We start from the raw sequence: 22,832 nt of genomic DNA, 5'->3' as shown, positions 1-22,832 counted from the left end.
ATGCTTTAAATCCTGTGTTTGTGGTTCTCCAGACCCAACCCTCTTAATACATATTGCTCAGCAGCATGGATGAGATGTGATTCCTACACCTGGTAATCTTCATTAGCTTATGTGACATTCCCTATAGGCTGATTTGGATACTTTTATGAATCATTGTGTCTGCATAATGTGTGTGTGATGTACAGTACTGTGATACCCTACACTAAGAGTAGCGCTATACAAGAAATAAAATGCATATGAGAGAGGGGCTATGGAGTGATGATGGGCTCTGTTGGAGGGTGGCAATGAGGGAATCCGAGGGGGCATCATGAGGGGTGGAGATGCGGAGAGATGGAAGGCACTGGTGGAGGTTGTTTGTGAGGGAGTCTGAATAGGAGGTCATGGGGGAGGGGCTTTGGAGTGATGAGAGGCACTGGTGGAGGGTGGTAGGAAGGGATTCTGAGGAGGAGGTCATAAGGGGGAGTTGCTTTGGAGTGATGTGGGGCACTCGTGGAGGGGTAGGAAGGGAGTCTGAGGAGATCATGAGGGGGTGTTGCTTGGAGTGATGATGGGCACTGGTGGAGGGTGATAGGGAGGGACTCTGAGGAGGCGGTCATGAGGGGGGTTGCTTTTGAGGGTTGGGCACTGGTGGAGGGTGGTAGGGAGTCTGAGGAAGAGGGCATGAGGGGCACTGGTGGAGGGTGGTAGGGTGGGAGTCTGAGGAGGCGGTCATGAGGGGATTGCTTTGGAGTGATGGGCACTGGTGGAGGGTGGTAGGTAGGGAGTCTGAGGAGGAGGTCATGAGGCAGAGGGGCTTTGGAGTGATGAGGGGCACTGGTGAAGGGTGGTAGGGAGGGAGTCTGAGGAGGAGGTAATGGAGAGGGGCTATGGAGCGCTGAGGGGCACTGGTGGAGGGTAGTAGGGAGGGAGTCTGAGGAGGAGGTCATGAGGGGAAGAGGCTACGGAGAGATGAAGGCCAGTGTTGGAGGATGGCAATGAGGGAATCCGAGGAGGGGGAGGTCATGGGGAGGAGCTACGGAGAGATGAGGGGCACTGGTGGAGGGTGGTAGTGGGGGAGTCTGGGAGGAGGTCATGAGGGGCACTGGTGGAGGGTGGTAGTGGGGGAGTCTGAGGAGGCGGTCATGAGGGGGGTTGCTTTGGAGTGATGGGCACTGGTGGAGGGTGGTAGGGAGGGAGTCTGAGGAGGAGGTCATGAGGCAGAGGAGCTTTGGAGCGATGAGGGGCACTGGTGAAGGGTGGTGGGGAGGGAGTCTGAGGAGGAGGTAATGGGGAGGGGCTATGGAGCGCTGAGGGGCACTGGTGGAGGATGGCAGTGAGGGACTCAGGAGGAGGTCAATGGGGGGAGGGGTACGGAGCGATGAGGGGCACTGGTGGAGGGTATTTGTGTGGGAGTCTGAGGAGGTGGTCATGGGGAGGGGCTTTGGAGTGATGAGGGACACTGGTGGGGGGCAGGTAGGGAGGGAGTCTGATGAGGAGGTCATGACTGAAAGGGGCTAAGGAGAGATGAAGTGCACTGTTGGAGGGTGGTAATAAAGGTGTCTATCGAGTAAGAGGTCAGTGGTGGGACACCAATAAATACTTTTGCACCGGCGCTATAATAGACCCTGTAATGTTTTTCCTTATTTAATTAGCAGTTGGGTCATTAGGGCCACTGTGTAACATATTTAAAAGTGTGTGCTAATTATATTTACTCTTATATTCAGGGTTTTCAGTTTGAAGGTGATTTTACAAATCTTTTTAGTGGGATTATGGAGAATGAAACCAGGTGGTGCCTGATATGGGTCTGGGGACCAAGGTTAGCTGTGAGTTAAGGTGCACGGTAGAGAGATTGTAGAAAATTGATGATCAGGCCTGGAAGGGAGTGTACTGCAGAGTCTGGGGTCAGATGGAGGTAATAATGAAGAGAGATTCTCTCTGAAGGCTGGCAACGAGGCAGGCTGAGTAGTGTTACTTGCCTGATACTCCCACCTCAGAAACCTCCTCTGCCCATCAAAAGGACCTTACATGGGGATCAAAACACTTTTTGAGAGTGTTAACGATTAGAAAGAGATTTGGAAAATAATGGAGGGCCCTGAATCTCCTGTTATCCCCTTCTATCACACGCAGGAGTACAGTTTTTTCTATTTGTAGGCTACCTCCAGAAGCGACACATTGAGCCTGCAGTGGCCCACCCAAATGCGCCCTTGGCCCACCCAAACAAAAATTCCTGGAGCCGGGCCTGCTCTGTATAGACAACTGGTCAAGTCAGGCGTTGAGATGGAAAGTCTACCTTGCTGCATTGGAGTCTACCGGAACTGACCACAGTGGACTTTTTGTAGAGGCAGAAGGTAATCGGGCAATCTCGGGCAGATCTGAGGCAGGTTAGAACCAGGGCTCTGTGCTCTAGGGGCTAGGGTTTTGGAGCATGTTGATGCTGTGATGCAGGGTGAGCGGCAGCTAAGGCCTCCACTCCCTGGCTGCATCTTCCAGTTCTATATTCTGCATGGAGGCTGTCCCTACACCATACAAGCACAGTCACTACAGCCAAGAGTGCTTCAGTGGCGTTTCCGAGCGATGGACCGGTCAGCAACATAGATATAGTGCAGGTTGCGGCCTTCACCACACGCCTTGGACAGTAAGCATTGTTAGAAAGCGTCCTCGTGAAGCGATGCACAGGCTGGTTCTGAGGTTCGATGGAGCCCGTTTGCTGAGGTCTGGACTTCCCAATGCTGCCACTTGCTCAGTCTTATGTTCTGTCTACTGTAGAATCCACCCACAGGTTGTGAGAGAGGCCTGATGAGAGAGCAGCTTAAAGATGCCTTTCTATAAACCCCCTCATTCCTAGTCCGCAGGGCCTTCCCATTCCCACCATCCTCGCACCAGAGTCCCGTCCACTGAATAAAATACATTCCTGGTTGTTTCCTCTCTACGAAGGTTACAAAACGGGTGATGGTGGGCACCCGCGAGGCTGTAGACCAGGGGAGCATGCCTATTGAAAGAAGTTCCTGCCTCTGTCACTAGGGGGTGCTGCCTCCCACAGGCTGGTAATGAGCAATGTTCTACTTATGAGTCTCTGCAAGAACCGCTGTCTGTCCTTCGTCCTTCTTGGGGTGCCAATAAGAAGTCTTCTTCCCACTGACCTCAGGCTTGCACAGGATACCACAACCTCTTGTCACTCAGGAACTAACACCGTTGAAAGCTCAGATAGTGCTAATGTGAAATTAGTTCGTACCCCATGGCTATTAGGGGTGAAAACATTCTTCTTAAAATGAGAGCTGGACTCTGAATGCCCCACTGTGCCCCTCCGCCGCGGGCTCCCTTCGGAATATTCAGTCACTACCTTTAAATAGAATGAAAGGTAGCAGGGGCTGTTCTGTGCACCCCAGGTTAATCTTCTGTGGAAACATCTGCTGCGCCAGCATCAAACTCACGCTGTCCTACGAGACAAACGTTGTTGTTTAATTAACGTTAGGCTTTATAAACTTGGCACAGCTGAGAGCGGGTTTACTAACGAGCAATGCGCCAGAGAGGTATTTACATAAGTGTAGAGCATGGCACAGTTCAGCACAGGATGCAAATACCCCATTGTGACTGCAAGCCTGTCATTGCAGCCTGTGTAAGCTGGTGCTCTCACCATATATGACAGATATATGTTTCCTTATATCTGAAGTCACTCCACTTTAAACCTTTAAGTCACTCCTAAGGCAGGACTTTCAATCCTAAAGGCAAGGTGCTCAGTTATGAGTGCGAGGTTGGCCGTGCATGAGCAGGACACCCCTTCAACCTTCTGAGTCTATTCTCCTGGGTTGTAAGTGCATCAGCCATTACGATATATAGAGTGGCCGTGCGTCATTACGCAATGGCTTTCTCTAAACTGGCTGTAACGCACTCTGTCGTGTTTGGTATCAAACATTTTGGAATCATACCCCAACACTGTAAGCAGTGTTGGATGTATGATTCCAGGCACTGTAAAGCTCCTCCTGGAGGCCCTCAGGGCTCCTGGTACCCGTCTTCTAGACCCAGACAGAAAACTATGGATGCTGCCGACCAGAGACACAATTCTACCCTCCTGCCAAGCTCGAGCAGGGAAAGGCCGGACAATAGGTTTCCTGTCACAGGGAGGTGTGACCACCTCCCAGACAGGCTTTAGTGTGTTGGGACGGGCGGGAGTGCTTACCAGCAGCCCTAGACTGCTTTGAAGGGCACATTTGGTGCCCTCCGTGCATACTCCAGTTGAAACCAGTTCAGGGAGCGGTTGGCTCCCACTCTGGCACGAAACTGGACATAGGACATGGGACAGTGGCGGCTGGTGACATTTGAAAGTGGTGGGCGTAAATACTGTGGCGAGCGAGTTCAGCAAGCGAGGCCGAACCACCTATGGGGGATTTGGGGCGTTTGGGGGGTTCTCCCATGAGAACATTTTGAAAAAAGAGTGGGCAAATGGTGCATTCTGAAGCACATTTGAGAAAGAGGTGGCTTGGCGCATAAATCTCTGGGAGTAGCCAGACAAGTCTCTTTGCACTTGCACAGATGCATCTCTCTCCCTGCATTCACATAGGCACAGTCACCCTGCACTCATAGACCCATTACTCGCCCGGTCCCTGACACATCACTAAGCCAGCATTCACCCATCCACATCACTCACTCTGGACTCACACAGGTACACTGCTCAACCTGCACTCACACAGACATCACTCACCCTGGACTCACGCAGGCACACTGCTCACCATGCACTCACACAGACATCACTCACCCTGGACTCACACAGGCACACTGCTCAGCCTGCACTCACACAGACATCACTCACCCCGGACTCACACAGGCACACTGCTCAGCCTCTTGCAATACTCGCGGTCGTGCCGTGGGGGTCATGGCAACATTGTATATTTTATTAAAAGGGATATGGCTATTTTTTTTAACCAGTAGGTTACCAACAAAACGACGATATTATGGGCAATCTCCGGAGAGGGGCCAAAAAATGAATGGGCATATCATCTAAACTGACGTGTCTCACGTGTCTGAGCTGTTTTAAGGCACAATAGTACTCAGTGTGACAAACTGACACTTTCAAAATCTTCATTCAAAGTACCCTTTGTCTGCCTCATCTCACCTGCCACAAATCCAGATTCTAAACTTTTTAAGTAATTCTGTGCTGCGTTCCGGGCTTTGTTACAGCGCCTTGGGCACCCGCGGGGCACTTGGCTGTGACTCACCTCAGCATGAACTGCTGCAGGCTCGAGTGCGCGCATTCAATTTATATCTGACGCACATGCGCTGAATCCTATGCGTCGCGACACAGAGCACCCTTCACAGCTAATGGAAAGTCAAAATTGCACGTAACCACATGGAGGAGGAGCAGAAGTTAGTAACCTGATCTATGCAAACTTTACACGAGCCTATGTAGCCCGGCAGGTAGAAAGACATCAAAACAATAGAAGCTAACTGTAACATTACGTTGAAAACGAAATCATACAAGAAAACTCACCCAGCCATACCTGAATAGAGCCCTAGGAAAGACAGTATCAAGCAGATCCTTAGCAAGACTCACTAGCCAGGGTCGGCCTGTGCAGACTATGCCACATAAAAAAGAAACCTTGGAGCATCTATTTTTGTTGTTGTAGATTTATGTAGCGCAAACTCGACCGGAAGGTATTGGAGCGCTTTACATGAGAACTGGGTACGTTAAACAAGGACACAATCATTTCTTGGTAGGCACGGAGAGATTCAATGATTTGCCTAGAATCACAGGAAACTGAGCCGACGCCGAGGGTCGAACCCGGTTCCCCAGCTTCAAAGTCGGCAGTTCTGGGCGTAAGGCCACAACCTCCCCCCAATAATGCATCCGCCCGGTTCTTTCAAATGCGCAGCGCACTTTAATACATTTCTATCTAGTGGGATGCGCACATGCTCTGAAGCAAAAGAACTTCACTTCTCCGCGGAAGCCCCAGATTTGGGAAATACATTGCTGACCCGTAGTCGGGAAGCAGGGACTAACATGTGGGCTGTTTTGGCTGGCACTTCTTCCAGACACCCCCTTTCAGATCCTGGGGTTTCATGTGATATCCAATTGCGTTCTGACCCTGGGATCTGTAGTCACTCACGGGATGCCGCATTAAATCAACTGGGCTGACACATTATGTTGCACGTGTAAGTGAACACGGTACACTTTCCTCAAAAGTCTCCATCCCATCTGTGCCAGGCCCCAATTGTGCTGCAGCGGGTAAAGGGTGCTCTTTCAGAAGGCAAATACTCGTCCAGCAGATGGTTCTCCGGTCTAACTGGGTGCCCTCCCCCACCCCTCAGGCATCGCCCAGTGGATTAGCGAAGCCCAGAGACTCGCTACCAATCCACTGTTTCCCGTCTGCTTGGGTGAGCCAGCTCGCAGGGTGCAGGCCCAGCTGCGCGCTCACACTGACTCCCCTAATCACCAAAGGCTGCCCATAGCACCAGGTAGGGGCACAGAGACTGCACGCGCACGTGAGAGAGATCAGCTGCCAAGGTACGATACAGCTTTTGCAAACAAAATGGGTCATGTCGCGCAGGGCTGGGGTTAACAAATAAAACATTTTAATTTTTGAAACTTACCACGTCCGCGACCGCGCCTTCTGTGCTCCGGGGTCCAGGTCCCATGATTGCTGATGGCGCCTTGCCGCCTACAGGAACTTCCGCCGACCGCCGATCCCTCACAGCCAATCCTGGCACCTTTAGGGCACAGCTACTCTCTGCCCGCCCAGCCCATTAGAAAACGGAGGCTTGAGCCTTTGCCCCAGCCACAGCAGGCACTAGTGCGCATGCGTGGGCACGGAGAAAAATTCGCCCTCCGTCCCCACTCATGCGCACTTGTGCCCCACTTGTGTCCCATGTCTCACGACAATGTGAATGCCTGTCAGTTAGCATGACGTCGGGCCGCCCACCCCCTTCCGACTCTGTAGGGGGTGGGCGGCCCGACGTCATGCTAACTGACAGGCATTGTCAGTTTGGTTCTTCTATATAGGCAGGGCATCTCCGACCGAACTTAAGTTTTCAGTTTACTTAAGTGCACAAAAACCGAGGGAGGGAGCTGCGGGCACGGTCGGACGGCTGGCGGGGCAACGCCCCAGCGCCCTTAATGGACGCACCGCCACTGACATGGGAGTATCTTCCCCACTGTCCAGCTCCTCCTCTGGGAGGGACCCCTGAATCGTCCCAACTCTTCCTTTAGGGCACTTAAGGGCTTACATGTGGGTGGGTCCCTAGATTCCGTGTGGTACAAAATACAGATCTGAAACCACTTCACCTTCAACCGTCTGGCACCTTGGACTTCGCTTTGGGAACAGAGACTGCAACTGGGAAGACTCCTGCTGCTCCTGGTCTCGTCGTCCTGCCAGTCTTCTGCGTCATCTGTGCCTGTGCTCCATACAGGTTCTTCACACCTGTGGACATCCAAGACAACCGAAGAATTCTTCCTTGGAGTGAAGGAGCCACTTCCCTGCATCTGCAGGCAATGCAACAAAGCTGACCGGTCTGCTGTTCCTGGGCTCCTACGGACTCCGAAAGGTTCAGCAGCACAGGTGGTGGTTCTGCAACTCCCTCGAGGCCTATGCTGTCTTCACAGCAAGTTTGAAGCCAGTATCCTCGTCGGAACTGCTGAAGCAGTACTCATGTACACCAGGTCGACATGCCGTTGCCAAAGCTTGTTGACTCTCCTCCAGAGATCTTTGAGCTCCAAGAAACTCCTGCCTCAAGCATCTCCTGCATTCAAGATCTTCACCTGCGCCAGCATCCCTTGCACCGTGGGCCTTCATCCTTTAGAGAGCTGCCCGAAGTCCTCTTGTGACTACTGTGCCCCCGGCCTGAGGGTCCTCTCGGGATCTTCTTTGGCTCCAGTGTGCTCCCCTGCGTGCTCGGGCCTGCTCTAACTTACCTGCTTGCGGTGAGCCACTTGGACCTTGCTGGTCCTGACACTGCACCTTTTTCGATGATCATTACGTTGGTTGCTGTTGCCAAGGCTTGTTGGTGCCCCTGCCGGACACTGACTCCCTAGCTCTTAACATCCAATGTGGGACAGCTCGTGAACGGCTTCTGGTCTTCCACAGAATTGCCTGGTCCGCACAGCTGCAACTTCAAGGGCACCGTCAACTCACCGGCAGCTCCGACACCGGTCACTCCTGTTCACTCCTGTGTGGCATAGACTCTGTCCCATCTGCTTGCCGGTTCCTCTCAACTTGAATCCACCTTTGGGTTCCACTGGACTCTTTCACCTTCTTCGCCAGCTGCATCTTTTCTAAAGTCCCCATTGTGGTCTATGGCAGTTTCTGATGTCACTTCGCACCTATGCACTTGGCTTTCCTGGTGTAGGTATCCTGGTTCATGGGGTATCCATGGGTGGGGTGACTCTCCAACCTTCCATCTTCCATGGGGTGTCTTCATGGTCTGCTGGGAAGGGTCAGTTTTCTTTAAAACTGCAACCACAACTTACCCATTGACTTGTATTGAACACACAGTTGTGTTCCCACTCGGCACACAACCTTTATGGGGTTCTTAGATACTCACCATGGGTGATTCTTTGGGTCCCCGACTCTTCTATGCCTTCTGGTCCATTCTCGACTTAGGTCGTGGTTCGCATGCCACTATTTTAGTATATGGGTTGGTCTCCCCTTGGAACCACTGTGTATTTTGTTACTTACGTGTTCTAATATCAAAGTATTGTGTGTATTGTGGTTGTATCTCTGGGTTGGAGATATTGCAATGTTTTAGTGTTTATAATAAATGCATATTTTTATAACTACACTGTGTGGTCATTTTTCACTTACTCTACACCATAAGATTAAGTACCTGGCAAACAAGCTGTTTTGCACTCCTTCTGGACTAAGCCTGAAGGCTGCTCTTCACAGCTACCACTTAGAGAGCCTTCTATGGTTGTGTAAGACCACTAAAGGCACCATAAGGTTGATCTAGATTAGTTCACGGTGCTGCACTTACATAAGTAAACACCATATACTAAGCCAGCCTCCTCCAAACCTGCTCTAAAGATTATCTCTTCACCTCATAATTCCTGCATAGAAGCTAAGAAACATGTGTGGAACATCTTTCTCTGTTTACTGAGATGCCTCAGGGTAGCTATGCGCTTTATAAATGTTAATTAATGATGATAATAATAATAATGCTGCCAAACTATGGAACTGCCGACCCACAAACAAAAGATCTAACGACAGCCATCTTATCTTCAGGAGATTAGTCAAGAGCTGGCTCTTCCCCACATGCCAACTCTACTCACAACAGTGCACCAATAGTATACTCAGACATAAATAACTATGCTTCTGTAGTAGGGGATCTCTGTGTATAGTCATAATCTAGTGAATAGTCCCGCCCATGTGCGTGGACCCCGGCAATCAAAAATAATCTCTTAAGTTGTCGAAAATAATGCAGAAACTGCAAAGACACTTAAGAGAGAATTTAAAGACAAATAATGCAGCCTATATCCACAGGCTACACTGTCCAGTACTTCAACTAGAAATTCCACCAAAAAAACACCACACACAGCACAGCCTGCTAGTTTCTACCATAGAGAAACTTGCCTTCCCCAGTCAAAGACTCAGGAATAATAGAGAGGGAGGCAGGGACAGACAAGCCCCATAGGCTGCCATTATGTGGCTTAAATAGGATACTGTGCCTTTAAGAGAACTTTCCAGAACTTCTCCCAGTATCCCAGAATGCATAGCAGGTCCCTCTACTTTCAGTTCTTTTTTCCGGCTCCTACTTACAGGACCCTGGCATTGAGCTCTCCCTTTTTCAAGGGTTTATTGGATTTTTTTGACACTTTTGAATTCTAAAAGTGTTGCAGTTTAATTCTTGGTGTTCTCTTCTCCTTTTTGTGCTTTTTAGGCGTTTTAGGACCCTAAAATGCCTGGCCTGTTTGTTCAGTGCCCAGCATGTGGGAGGAAGAAGGCCAAGACTGACCCCCATGATGTCTGCATCGTGTGCCTCCCTGAGGATCATGTCCCTGAAGATTGTTCCATCTGCCAGAAGTTCACTCCTCGGACTCTGAGGGACAGGATGAAGATCAAGCTTTCTGGCCTTGAGGAGAGGCGTTTGCAGGCTGCAGGTGGGTCTGGGCAGGTTGGGAAGGCTCTCTCTGCCTCTGCTGAGGCCTCTGGGGGGCTCCCCGGAGGCAGGAAGTCCAGCAAACGGTCCCGGTCTCCGTCGACGTCGATTGCATTGACGACGACGTCGAGAGGGATGACGGCGGTGTGCTCCCCTTCTCCCCGGGGCTCCGGGTCGAGACGGCGGGACGGCTCGACGTCGAAGGTCATGGAGAAGTCGCCGTCGAAGCCACCGTCGACGTCATCGTCTTCGTCGACGTTGAGGCCTTCTTACCGACGCCGGAGGCGTAGTGACAGGCATCGGCGCTCGCCGTCGAGACGGCATCGGCGCTCGCCGTCGAGGCGACACCGTCGATCGCCGTCGAGGCGACACCGCCGATCGGCGTCGAGGCACCGGTCGACGTCGAGAGCATCAAGGAGACGGCGACGTTCGTCGTCGAAGACAGAACGCTCGACGTCGAGAAGGCGGCGTACGACGTCGCGGAAGAGGAGATCGACGTCGAGGAGTCGACGATCGACGCCGAGGAGACGGCGATCGACGCCGGAGTCGAGGAAACGGCGCTCGACGCCGGAAAAGCAACGCTCTGCGTCCAGGATTCGGTCATCCTCTCCGAAACGACGCAAGAGGGACTCTAGTCCCAGGAGTCACGCTGCTTCAAGTGGTGGACGCAAGAGGAAGCGGTCACCGGCCGATGGGGCTGGCCCCACGCACCCTTCACCTACAGGGTCACCGGGCTCGGTGTACTCTGAGGTGTACACTCCATCTCGGCCCAGGACTCCGGCTCCTCCCCCTGTGCCTAAGGAGGACCCTCCACCCAAGCCTCCACTGCCTTCAGGAGACCCTCCTCCACCTCCGGTCCCTCCGCATGGGCCCACCCCGCAGCCGAAGGTTCCTCCTCCGAGGTCCACTTCCCTGCCGTCCTTGCCTGTTCCTCCTAAGGGGACTCCAAAACCGAAACCCCGGGAGGAACCGACAAAACCCCGTGAGGAACCAAGGAAGACCCCTCCACGAAGACCGAAGGAGCGGCCACGTGCAGGCAGGTCTCGCTCTCGCTCTGGGAGGAAGGAGAGATCGCGACGCAGATCATCCACGAGGTCAAGACACCGCCGTGGGAGGCGCGAGTCTCGCTCACAAACGAGGTCCTCTGGGACCAGGGACTATTCTCCCACCCTATCGGGGTCACCGGACACGAGAGTGTCCCCGATAGATGACCTGGTGGCGTTTCAGGACATCCTTTTACGGGGCGCGGCGAAGTTGGGCATATCCCTGATGGTGCCCACTCCGAAAACATCAGTCATTTTCGAGACTTTACATCAGAAACATCTGTCTCGTCCTCTCCTGCCTCTGGTGCCGGGCCTGGAAGAACCGGCGATGGCCTTGTTTCTCACCCCTGCGGTGACGAAGGCGGCCCCTTCGAGATTACTGAAGAAATACCGGGCCCCCGATTCGGATCCGGCCTTTTTAAGAACGGAACCTCCTCCTGACTCGGTCATTGTGACGGCGGCCCGCAAGCAGCATGCCACCACTCCGTCCTCCACGGTTCCCCCGGATAAGGAGTCAAGGTGGATGGATTCGGCGGGGAGGAAAGTCTGTGGCACTTCCGCTACCTCCATGAAAGCGGCGAGTGCCACAGCACTGTTGGGCTGATACGACCGCGCCCTCTGGGACTCCCTCGAGCGCTTTGCGGAGCATTTACCTCGGGAGCAGCGGGAAGACTTCATGGAAGTACTGAGTGAGGGGATGCTGGTGGCCAACCAGATCATCAGCGCGGCAGCGGACTCTTCCCTGTTGGCTGCTCACGGATTTTGCCACGGAGTCAACCAGCGGCGCCACGCATGGCTCCGGCTTACGTCTCTGAAGCCGGACGCTCAGCAGAGGGTAGCCAATCTACCGTTCTCCGGTGAGACCCTCTTCGGGAAGCATGCGGACGACGAGATGGCCCGCATGAAGGCGGAGGCCGAGACGCTGACGGCGGTAGGCCTGGAGAAGCCTAAGGAGACCAAGAAGCAGTACCGCCCATTCCAACGGCGGTTCGGCGGACAAGGCCGAGGACGGGGACAGGCTTCGGGGCAATCGCAACAGCAACACCAGTTCCGTAAGCCGTTCCAGAAGCGCCAGAAGGGCAGGGGAGGCCAGCAGTCGGCTCCAGCGCCCAAGGGCCAGGCGGGGTCTAGGCCCTAGGAACCTACTTCCCCTGGATCCATTACCCACTCCGGTAGGGGGAAGCATTCAATTTTTTCTGGCAGAGTGGAGAAAAATTACTCAGGACAAGTGGGTGCTGAATATTGTTTGCAATGGATACAGTCTTCGGTTCACCAGCCCTCCTCCAGCTATTCCCCCGGTCAGCTCGCAGTTTCAGCTGCGCGAGCTTCAGGCGGAAGCGGATATTCTGTTGAGGAAAAGGGCGATAGAGGATGTACCTCGGTCTCAGAGAGGAAGAGGTCTGTACTCCCGGTTCTTTCTGGTTCGCAAGAAGGACAAGAACGAGTTCAGGCCCATTCTGGATTTGCGACAGGCAAACAAGTGGATTCGCAGAGAAAAGTTTTGCATGCTGTCGTTGCATCAGATTTACCCTCAGTTGCAACAGGGAGACTGGCTATGCACTATAGACCTACGGGATGCTTACTTCCATGTGCCCATTGCACACAAACACAGGAAGTTCCTGCGGTTCCAAGTCGGCACCAATCACTATCAATACACAGTACTCCCACTCGGACTGAAGTCTGCGCCGAGAACGTTCTCGAAGTGCATGGCAGTGGTAGCAGCGCACCTGAGGAAACACAAGGTGTTCGTCTGCCCGTACTTGGACGATTGGTTGATCAAGGCATCCTCCTTCTCGGAAGCGCGAGCACACTTCCAGAAGACGTGCGTTCTCTTGAACAAGCTGGGGCTGCACATCAACATGGCCAAGTCTGTCCCGACTCCGGTCCAATGCATACAGTACTTGGGAGCCTCCATCAATACGCTGTCAGCAAGCGTGTCTCCTTCGGAAGAGCAACGATTATCACTCCTTCGGAAGGCTCAGGCTCTTCTGACGACTCCATCCACAACAGTGAGGACGGTGTCTTCTCTACTGGGATTGATGGCCTCTTGTATCTTCCTGATGCCACACGCACGGCTGCACATGAGACCGCTGCAGGAGTGCTTGGAGGACCAGTGGGATCAGAGGAAAGGATCTTGGGACGACAAGATTCGCCTGTCACTGCATGCTCTTCAGTCTCTGAAGTGGTGGTGTTCGGCGGAGAATCTCCTCAGAGGGGTTCCCTTTCACAAGGACATTCCCACGCAGACTGTCGTGACGGATGCGTCTCTTCTGGGATGGGGAGCGCACTCCGGGACTCTACAGATTCAAGGCACGTGGTCACCGATGGAGGCCAAGTATCACATCAATTTCCTGGAACTCAGGGCTGTTCACTTGGCGCTGAAGGCCTTTCTTCCGTCCTTCCAGACCAACTCTCTGCTTGTACAGACGGACAATACCACCACGATGTATTACCTCAACAAGCAGGGGGGCTCGAGATCGCGCACTCTGTCGCAGGAGGCGCAGACGATCTGGCACTGGCTCCTGGCCAGAGGACTGACGATAACGGCCACCCATCTACCAGGTGTGCAGAATGTTCAGGCAGACGCACTGAGCAGACTGCTCCAGGAAAACCACGAATGGGTCATAAACGACAAAGTACTAGGAGAAGTCTTCGCAAGGTGGGGAACTCCAGACGTAGATTTGTTCGCCACCGCCGAAAACAGCAAGTGCAGAGACTTCGCCTCCAGATACTTCCAACAAGGGACTCTGGGGAATGCGTTATGGATCAACTGGACGAACAGCTTTCTGTACGCCTTTCCTCCCATTCCCCTGATTCCGGCAGTGCTCATCAAGCTGGCCCGGTCCAGAGCTCGGATGATACTCATCGCCCCGGAGTGGCCCAGGCAGTGGTGGTTCACGGACCTACTTCACCGGTCTCTCCTTCCTCCCATTCAGTTGCCGTGCAGGCCGGACCTTCTCACGAAGTTCGGGGGACGGATGTTACACCCCAACCTCTCGTCTTTGAGTTTGGCGGCATGGCTCCTGAGATATGAATATGGCCATCTGAATCTGCCCGATGATTGCATGGACATACTGAAGGAGTCTAAGAGACCTTCCACTCGGACTTCATATGCTTACAAGTGGAAGAGGTTTTGTATCTGGTGCCAGTCTAAGAACCATGATCCTACGACCTGCAAGGAAGATGTCATCCTTCCTTATCTTTTACATTTGGCGCAGTCTGGCCTTAATGTCCATTCCATTAAGGTACATCTTGCTGCATTGACTGCCTTCAGGAAATGCCCTTCACAGACTTCCTTTTTCCAGATGCCTGTGATCAAAGATTTTCTGGAAGGCTTGAAGAAAGTGTTCCCTCCTGTCCGGCTTCCTTCGCCTTCATGGGAATTGAATGTGGTGCTGTCCAGACTGATGAAGGAGCCTTTTGAACCTATTCATAGGGCTTCGTTGCAGCCCCTGTCCTGGAAGGCGGCGTTCCTCGTGGCCATCACATCGGCCCGCCGGGTGAGTGAAATTCAGGCGTTGTGTTGCCAAGAACCTTATACTGTATTTCATGCTGCTAAGGTTGTTATGCGTACTCACCCTAAATTTCTTCCAAAGGTTATCTCTGATTTCCATGTTAACCAGACCTTGATTTTACCTACGTTTTTTCAGAATCCTTCATCTCCAGCGGAAAGGTCTCTGCATTCCCTGGATGTTAGGAGGGTGTTGAAATTTTATCTGGATAAAACCAAAGATATTCGTAGGTCAGACCAATTGTTTATCAATTATCGATCAGTCAGGACCGGTCTTGCTACCTCAAAACAGTCCATCTCGAGGTGGATTGTGTCCTGCATACAATTGTGTTATCAGAAGGCTAATAAGACCTTAGGGGGTAAGCCTAAGGCTCATTCCACCAGGGGCAAAGCTGCCACGACTGCTTTGCTACGTAATGTTCCAATTGCAGAGATCTGCAAGGCAGCCACTTGGAAGTCGGTTCATACCTTTGCTAAGCATTACTGTCTGGACACTGATGCCAGGGCAGATGCTCAGGTTGGGCAGACTTCGCTGCGGAATTTGTTCGTACAATAGTGGTGTGTATTTTCTTCTCTCCACCGCCGCTTTGGTGTGGGGATGGGCTTGCCATTCTATTCACTAGATTATGACTATACACAGAGATCCCCTACTACAGAAGGAGTAGTTTCTGTCCTGTAACTCCACTTCTGTAGTAGGGGTATCTCTGTTATAGTCATAAGCGCCCGCCCTCCTCCCCGGTGGAGAAAGATATTTATGTAAGGAATGGTACAGGTCTGGTGTGCTATGCCTTCCAAAAGAACTGAAAGTAAAAGGGACCTGCTGTGCATTCTGGGATACTGGGAGAAGTTCTGGAAAGTTCTCTTAAAGGCACAGTATCCTATTTAAGCCACATAATGGCAGCCTATGGGGCTTGTCTGTCCCTGCCTTCCTCTCTATCATTCCTGAGTCTTTGACTGGGGGAGGCAGGTTTCTCTATGGTAGAAACTAGCAGGCTGTGCTGTGTGTGGTGTTTTTTTGGTGGAATTTCTAGTTGAAGTACTGGACAGTGTAGCCTGTGGATATAGGCTGCATTATTTGTCTTTAAATTCTCTCTTAAGTGTCTTTGCAGTTTCTGCATTATTTTCGACAACTTAAGAGATTATTTTTGATTGCCGGGGTCCACGCACATGGGCGGGACTATTCACTAGATTATGACTATACACAGAGATCCCCTACTACAGAACTGGAGTTATAGGACAGAAACTACTCCTTCTCACGGTATAGACATGAAGCCGTGACTATAAATGTGCCCTTGTACATTGAAATATGCTTCCTGTTACAAGCAGCTATGCTCATATAAGGAGAAAATATGTATTACAGCAGAAGAGACATGTATATCCAACATTGTCATAATTGCTGCTTCTATGTAGTTATAGGTGCATATATAGAGGAGTTTATGGTTACTACTAAAACTTTAACAAGTGTCATGACACAATTTGTAGACCTCACCACAAGTTAACTGTGCACATCCTACCATATTAAAAAATAACTGCTTCTGTGCACCTATGGATATTTATATAGAGACTATCCAGCTATTACAACCTTACCAAGTGTCATTTGTATAGAATATATAAGAAATCCTCCTTTCAACATTGTTGTCCATCCCTCCACTCTTTGACCCTATCCTAAACGTTTATAAGTACTATGTACCCCAAAACTTCCTACTAAAAGTTCCCCTTTTTTAACAATGACACCCAACTAATAGACAAACACTATTTATAAAAGCAATTTACTCCTTCCCCTGACAAATCCATTCCCATCATTCTCTCTCTACTCTAAACTGTACTAAACACACACAAATTCAAGAGCACAAACCTAACACAAATAATACACAAAGCAATGAAAAACAATATATAGGCAAAGCCCTTCAACGCCTAGTTAGGGGTCGTACGAACTATGTAAATACAATCTACAATTACATTTATAGTTGTGTCACTGCTCAGTCCCACCGTGAGGCGTCAACCACAGGCTGGTTCTCCTCTGAATTTCAGCTTTATGATGATGATACACTGGTTTATTTTAGCCAGTCTCAAGTGGTAACACTTTGAATTATGTTGTAGCATTTGTATAGTGCTTTCCTGCCCACACAAAGCCCCACAGTGCTTTTTGAGTGGGTGAGTAAATAAGTACTGTTTGTTGTGGGTTGTTGGAAGAGTGTAGAGTGTAGGCGTTGTCCTTTAGGAGTGCTGTGGTTGGTGTTGACATTGGAGTTCAGAAATGTGCTTCATTTTGTTTTTTTTCTTCTTTTTATTCACAGCCACAGTGCAGAAATAAAATCTACGTCCAGCCTCAAGGTAAGCATTTGAGAGTGTCAAGGACAGTCTCTTGGTGAATGGGTGCTCTTCTGACTGTCTCTATCCCCCTGCTGTCGGAACCCCCGGGGGCTCTGGGTAGGGCCCCTTCTTTTTCCTCCATGAAGTGATGTCCACTTTTCATGGTAAAGAGCCACCTTCATGTGTGTGCCTTGCATCTCACACTCCTCTCTGTGTCGGTGCTGAATGCTTTCTAGCTGCCCATTTCACAGGTTGAACACAACTCCATTATTGACAAAGTGAAACCTCATCTTGCTCTGTTCTGCTTCTCAGATCCATTTCCTCTGCTTCTGGGTCACCTTCCCTCTCTGCCCAACAACTTGGAAAGACTTTAATGCTCCTCTGTGGTTCTTCAACTAGCTCTAGTGTAGTGTGACTCCCTCTCCATGGTCTCCTCTACACCCAGGGATCGCGCTGTGACTCCCTCTCCATGGTCTCCTCTACACCCGTAAGTCGCACTGTGACTCCCTCTTCATGGTGTCCTCTACACCCGGGGTGCACTGTGACTCCCTCTTCATGGGCTCCTCTACACCCAGGGGTTGCACTGTGACTCCCTCTTCATGGTCTCCTCTACACCCAGGGTGCTCACTGTGACTCCCTCTTCATGGTCTCCTCTACACCCTTGATCCGCACTGTGACTCCCTCTCCATGGTCTCCCCCACACTCAGGGGTTCGCACTGTCTCCCTCTCCATGGTCTCCTCTACACCCACAGGTTGCATTGTGACACCCTCTCCATGGTCTCCTCTATACCCGTGGGTTGCACTGTGATTCCCTCTCCATGGTCTCCTCTACATCTTTGGGTAACACTGTGACTCCCTCTTCATGGCCTCCTCAACACCCAGAGGTCGCACTGTGACTCCCTCTTCATGGGCTCCTCTACACCCAGGGGTCGCACGGTTACTCCCTCTTCATGGTGTCCTCTACACCCAGGGGTCACACTGTGACTCCCTCTTCATTGTCTCCTCAACACTCAGGGGTCGCACTGTGACTCCCTGTTCATGGGCTCCTCTACACCCAGGGGTCGCACTGTGACTCCCTCTCCATGGTTTCCTCTACCCTCAGGGGTCCCACTGTGACTCCCTCTCCATGGTCTCCTCTACACCCATGGGTCTCACTGTGACTCCCTCTCCATGGTCTCCTCTACACCCATGGGTCGCACTGTGACTCCCTCTCCATGGTCTCCTCTACACCTGTGGGTCACACTGTGACTCCCTCTCCATGGTCTCCTCTACACCCGTTGGTCGCACTGTGACTCCCTCTTCATGGGCTCCTCTACACCCATGGGTCGCACTGTGACTCCCTCTCCATGGTCTCCTCTATACCCATGGCTCACAGTGACTCCCTCTCCATGGTCTCCTCTACACCCAAGGATCGGGCTCTGACTCCCTCTCCATGGTCTTCTGGTACACCCATGGGTCACAGTGACTCCCTCTCCATGGTGTCCTCTACACCCAGGGGTCGCACTGCGACTCCCTCTCCATGGTGTCCTCTACTCCCAGGGGTCGCACTGTGACTCCCTCTCCATGGTCGCCTCTACACCCAGAGGTCACACTGTGACTCCCTCTCCATGGTGTCCTCTACACCCATGGGTCACACTGTGGCTCCCTCTCCATGGTGTCCTCTACACCCAGGGGTCGCACTGTGACTCCCTCTCCATTGTCTCCTCTACACCCATGGGTTGCACTGTGACTCCCTTTCCATGGTCTGCTCTACACCCAGAGGTCGCACTGTGACTCCCTCTCCATGGTCTCCTCTACACCCATGGGTCGCACTGTGACTCCCTCCCCATGGTCTACTCTACACCCGTTGGTCGCACTGTGACTCCCTCATCATGGGCTCCTCTAAACCCAGGGGTGCACTGTGACTCCCTCTTCATGGGCCCCTCTACACCCAGAGGTCGCACTGTGACTCCCTGTTAATGGTCTCCTCTACACCCAGGGGTAGCACTGTGACTCCCTCTTCATGGGCTCCTCTACACCCAGGGGTCGCACGGTTACTCCCTCTTCATGGTGTCCTCTACACCCAGGGGTCGCACTGTGACTCACTCTTCATGGTCTCCTCTACACCCAGGGGTCGCACTCTGACTCCCTCTTCATCAGCTCCTCTACACCCAGGGGTCGCACTGTGACTCCCTCTCCATGGTCTCCTTTACACCCATGGGTCACAGTGACTCCCTCTCCATGGTCTCCTCTACACCCAGGGGTCGCACTGTGACTCCGTCTCCGTGGTCTTCTGGTACGCCCATGGGTCACAGTGACTCCCTCTCCATGGTCTCCTCTACACCCTGGGGTCGCACTGTGACTTCCTCTCCATGGTCACCTCTACATGCTGGGGTTGCACTGTGACTCCCTCTCCATGGTCTCCTCTACACTCAGGGGTCGCACTGTGACTCCATCTCCATGGTCTCCTCTACACTCAGGGGTCGCACTGTGATTTCCTCTCCATGGTCTCCTCCACACTCAGGGGTCACACTGTGACTCCCTCTCACATGGTATCCTCTTTGCCCAGGGGTCGCAGTGTGACTCCCTCTCCATGGTTTCCTCTACACTCAGGGATCGCACTGTGACTCCCTCTCCATGGTCTCCTCTACACTCAGGCATCGCACTGTGACTCCCTCTCGCATGGTCTCCTCTACACTCAGGGGTCACACTGTGACTCCTTCTCCATGGTCTCCTCTACACCCATGGGTCGCACTGCGACTCCCTCTCCATGGTCTCCTCTACACTCAGGGATCGCACTGTGACTCCCTCTCGCATGGTCTCCTCTACACTCAGGGGTCACACTGTGACTCCCACTCCATGGTCTCCTCTACACTCAGGGGTCACACTGTGACTCCTTCTCCATGGTCTCCTCTACACCCATGGGTCGCACTGCGACTCCCTCTCCATGGTCTCCTCTACACTCAGGGATCGCACTGTGACTCCCTCTCTCATGGTCTCCTCTACACTCAGGGGTCGCACTGCGACTCCCTCTCCATGGTCTCCTCTACACTCAGGGATCGCACTGTGACTCCCTCTCCATGGTCTCCTCCACACTCAGGGGTTACACTGTGACTCCCTCTCGCATGGTATCCTCTTTGCCCAGGGGTCGCACTGTGACTCCCTCTCCATTGTCTCCTCTACACTCAGGGATCGCACTGTGACTCCCTCTCCATGGTCTCCTCTACACTCAGGGATCGCACTGTGACTCCCTCTCGCATGGTCTCCTCTACACTCAGGGATCGCACTGTGACTCCTTCTCCATGGTCTCCTCTACACCCATGGGTCGCACTGCGACTCCCTCTCCATGGTCTCCTCTACACTCAGGGATCGCACTGTGACTCCCTCTCCATGGTCTCCCCCACACTCAGGGGTCGCACTGTGACTCCCTCTCTATTGTTTCCTCCACACTCAGGGGACGCACTGTGACTCCCTCTCCATGGTCTCCTCCACACTCAGGGGTCGCACTGTGACTCCCTCTCGCATGGTATCCTCTATGCCCAGGGGTCGCACTGTGACTCCCTCTCCATGGTCTCCTCTACACTCAGGGGTCGCACTGTGACTCCCTCTCCATGGTCTCCTCTACACTCAGGGGTCGCACTGTGACTCTTGCATGGTCTCCTGTACACTCAGGGGTCGCACTGTGACTCCCTCTCCATGGTCTCCTCTACACTCAGGGGTCTCGCTGACTCCCTCTCGCATGGTCTCCTCTACACCCAGGGGTCGCACTGTGACTCCCTCTCCATCAGTCTCAGTCCAAGGTGTCCTGCTCCCCTACCCAAGGGACTCGTTGTCACGCTCTCTCTGCTGGTCTTTCTTTCTGCGGTCTCTCCTCTCTCCACACTGTCTCATGCGGTCATTCTTATGTCATGTTGAGGTGTTTCTCGTGCAGTGTCTCCCCTGGTTCCTCTGCACTTCGAGCCTCTTTTTAAGAATAGCGCCTTGAACCCCGCTCCCTTTCCACCTGTTTGCTTCTCTACTTCTGTCATCAAGGAATAGGGACGAAGGGCTTTTAAAGGTCCCGCATACGGGCCCTAGAAGAAGTAATAAGCAATTGAGTATGCATTGTTTTTGGAATGGGGACCCTCACACCCCCAGCCCGCTGGGTGTCATGCCTCATCATTGGGCATGCTCCTCGTCGAGTCGGCGCTGCAATGCCCAATGGGCGCACTACTTAGGGGCTCTTTGGCGGAGATCTTTTATTCCTTGTCGTATTGCGCAGTGGGTGTAAGGGGTCCTAGGAGTGTAGAATGCAAAAGTGTAGGTTTAGGTGAACCTTGTGAGTTAAAACAGGGAATTGGAAGAGTCGGGAAGACTCATTTTAATGGTCCTGCCTCCCACCCTGGGTAACAATGGGTGTGGCGACTCTATGCAATTGCAGATTGTTGCGCTCAATTTCCTTTGGTCGACATGTTTCTTGCCTGATAGTCCGGTTGCTCTGGCGGCCATTCTTCAGGACCTAATGAAAGAGTTATGTATCGTCACTAAAAGTGCCACATGAAATCTTAACCTTTGAGCAAGCTGTGCTCAAGGATTTAAAAGAGGTCAGACCTGAGGCCCCCTTTCATACCTCCACAGCAGAGTGGTCTGCAGTAAGATCTGTGGCTGATGACCCTACCGTAACCACCAATCAGGCTGACAAAGGGGTGCGACTGTAATCATGTGCACCAGTGATTATGATCCTGAGTGCCTTCGCCAACTTAGTAACGATAATACCGTCGGGTATTGCAGCTCCGACCCGTCGAGGAGCAGGCCCGATGATGAAGCATGACACCCAGCGGCTGGGGGTTGAGGACCCTCATTCCGAGAGGAAGAATTCCCCGTCGAGGAGCAGGCCCGATGATGAAGCATGACACCCAGCGGCTGGGGTTTGAGGACCCTCATTCCGAGAGGAAGGATTCTCCGTCGAGGAGCAGGCCCGATGATGAAGCATGACACCCAGCGACTGGGGTTTGAGGACCCTCATTTCGAGAGGAAGGATTCCCCGTCGAGGAGCAGGCCCGATGATGAAGCATGACACCCAGCGACTGGGGTTTGAGGACCCTCATTCCGAGAGGAAGGATTCCCCGTCGAGGAGCAGGCCCGATGATGAAGCATGACACCCAGCGACTGGGGTTTGAGGACCCTCATTCCGAGAGGAAGGATTCCCCGTCGTGGAGCAGGCCCGATGATGAAGCATGACACCCAGCGACTGGGGTTTGAGGACCCTCATTCCGAGAGGAAGGATTCTCCGTCGAGGAGCAGGCCCGATGATGAAGCATGACACCCAGCGACTGGGGTTTGAGGACCCTCATTCCGAGAGGAAGGATTCCCCGTCGAGAAGCAGGCCGATGATGAAGCATGACACCCAGCGACTGGGGTTTGAGGACCCTCATTCCGAGAGGAAGGATTCCCCGTCCCTCCTCTCGTTAGCACCCTAGGATCATGCTTTCTCCTTTTCTACCTTTGCTCTCCCCTTAGGAACTGCTTCTCTACTACCCCTCTCCCCTCCTATACCTGCTTCTCTCTACACCTTTTTCAGCGACCCACAGTATGCCAGCCAGTGCTTTAAATGGGCCGGTACTCACAGGTGCGGAGTACCGACACTTCTTGTTATCACTCTGAGTACCAGCACTTCTCTACTGCCGAAGAGAGTACCCGAACTCATAGGCGCATTGCTTCTAGGGCTGGTAACCTGTCTCTGAGTCAAAACACTTCTGCAGCCCTGAGCCGAGAGGTTAAAAGGGCTTTAATCCCATCCAATGTGTTTGTGTGCGCGCCTGCTTGGGCTTGCCTGTTTACCTGGGCGTGTTTTCGTGTTAGAGAAAAGAGGGAAGAAATCGCCACACTATTGGGGGAATATTAAAGGGAATGTGTGGGATGCTTTGTGTGTGCACATCTGTTCG

At 52.5% G+C, this 22,832-nt stretch overlaps 1 protein-coding gene across 1 annotated transcript in view; it reads left to right on the top strand.

Annotated features, from left to right (window-relative positions):
- The window catches only part of GLT1D1 (glycosyltransferase 1 domain containing 1), a 499,139-nt gene that overhangs the window by 257,652 nt on the left and 218,655 nt on the right, over nt 1-22,832 (top strand). The window contains exon 5 of the mRNA XM_086942676.1: nt 16,914-16,950. Within this exon, the coding sequence (XP_086798802.1) occupies nt 16,914-16,950 (37 nt within the window). The remainder of the gene's footprint in view (nt 1-16,913; nt 16,951-22,832) is intronic.

This window comes from Lissotriton vulgaris, chromosome 11, assembly GCF_964263255.1.
Source record: "Lissotriton vulgaris chromosome 11, aLisVul1.2, whole genome shotgun sequence".
NCBI lineage: Eukaryota > Metazoa > Chordata > Amphibia > Caudata > Salamandridae > Lissotriton > Lissotriton vulgaris.
Note: the sequence above shows the minus strand (reverse complement) of the source record. Positions and strands in the feature narration are given on the sequence as shown.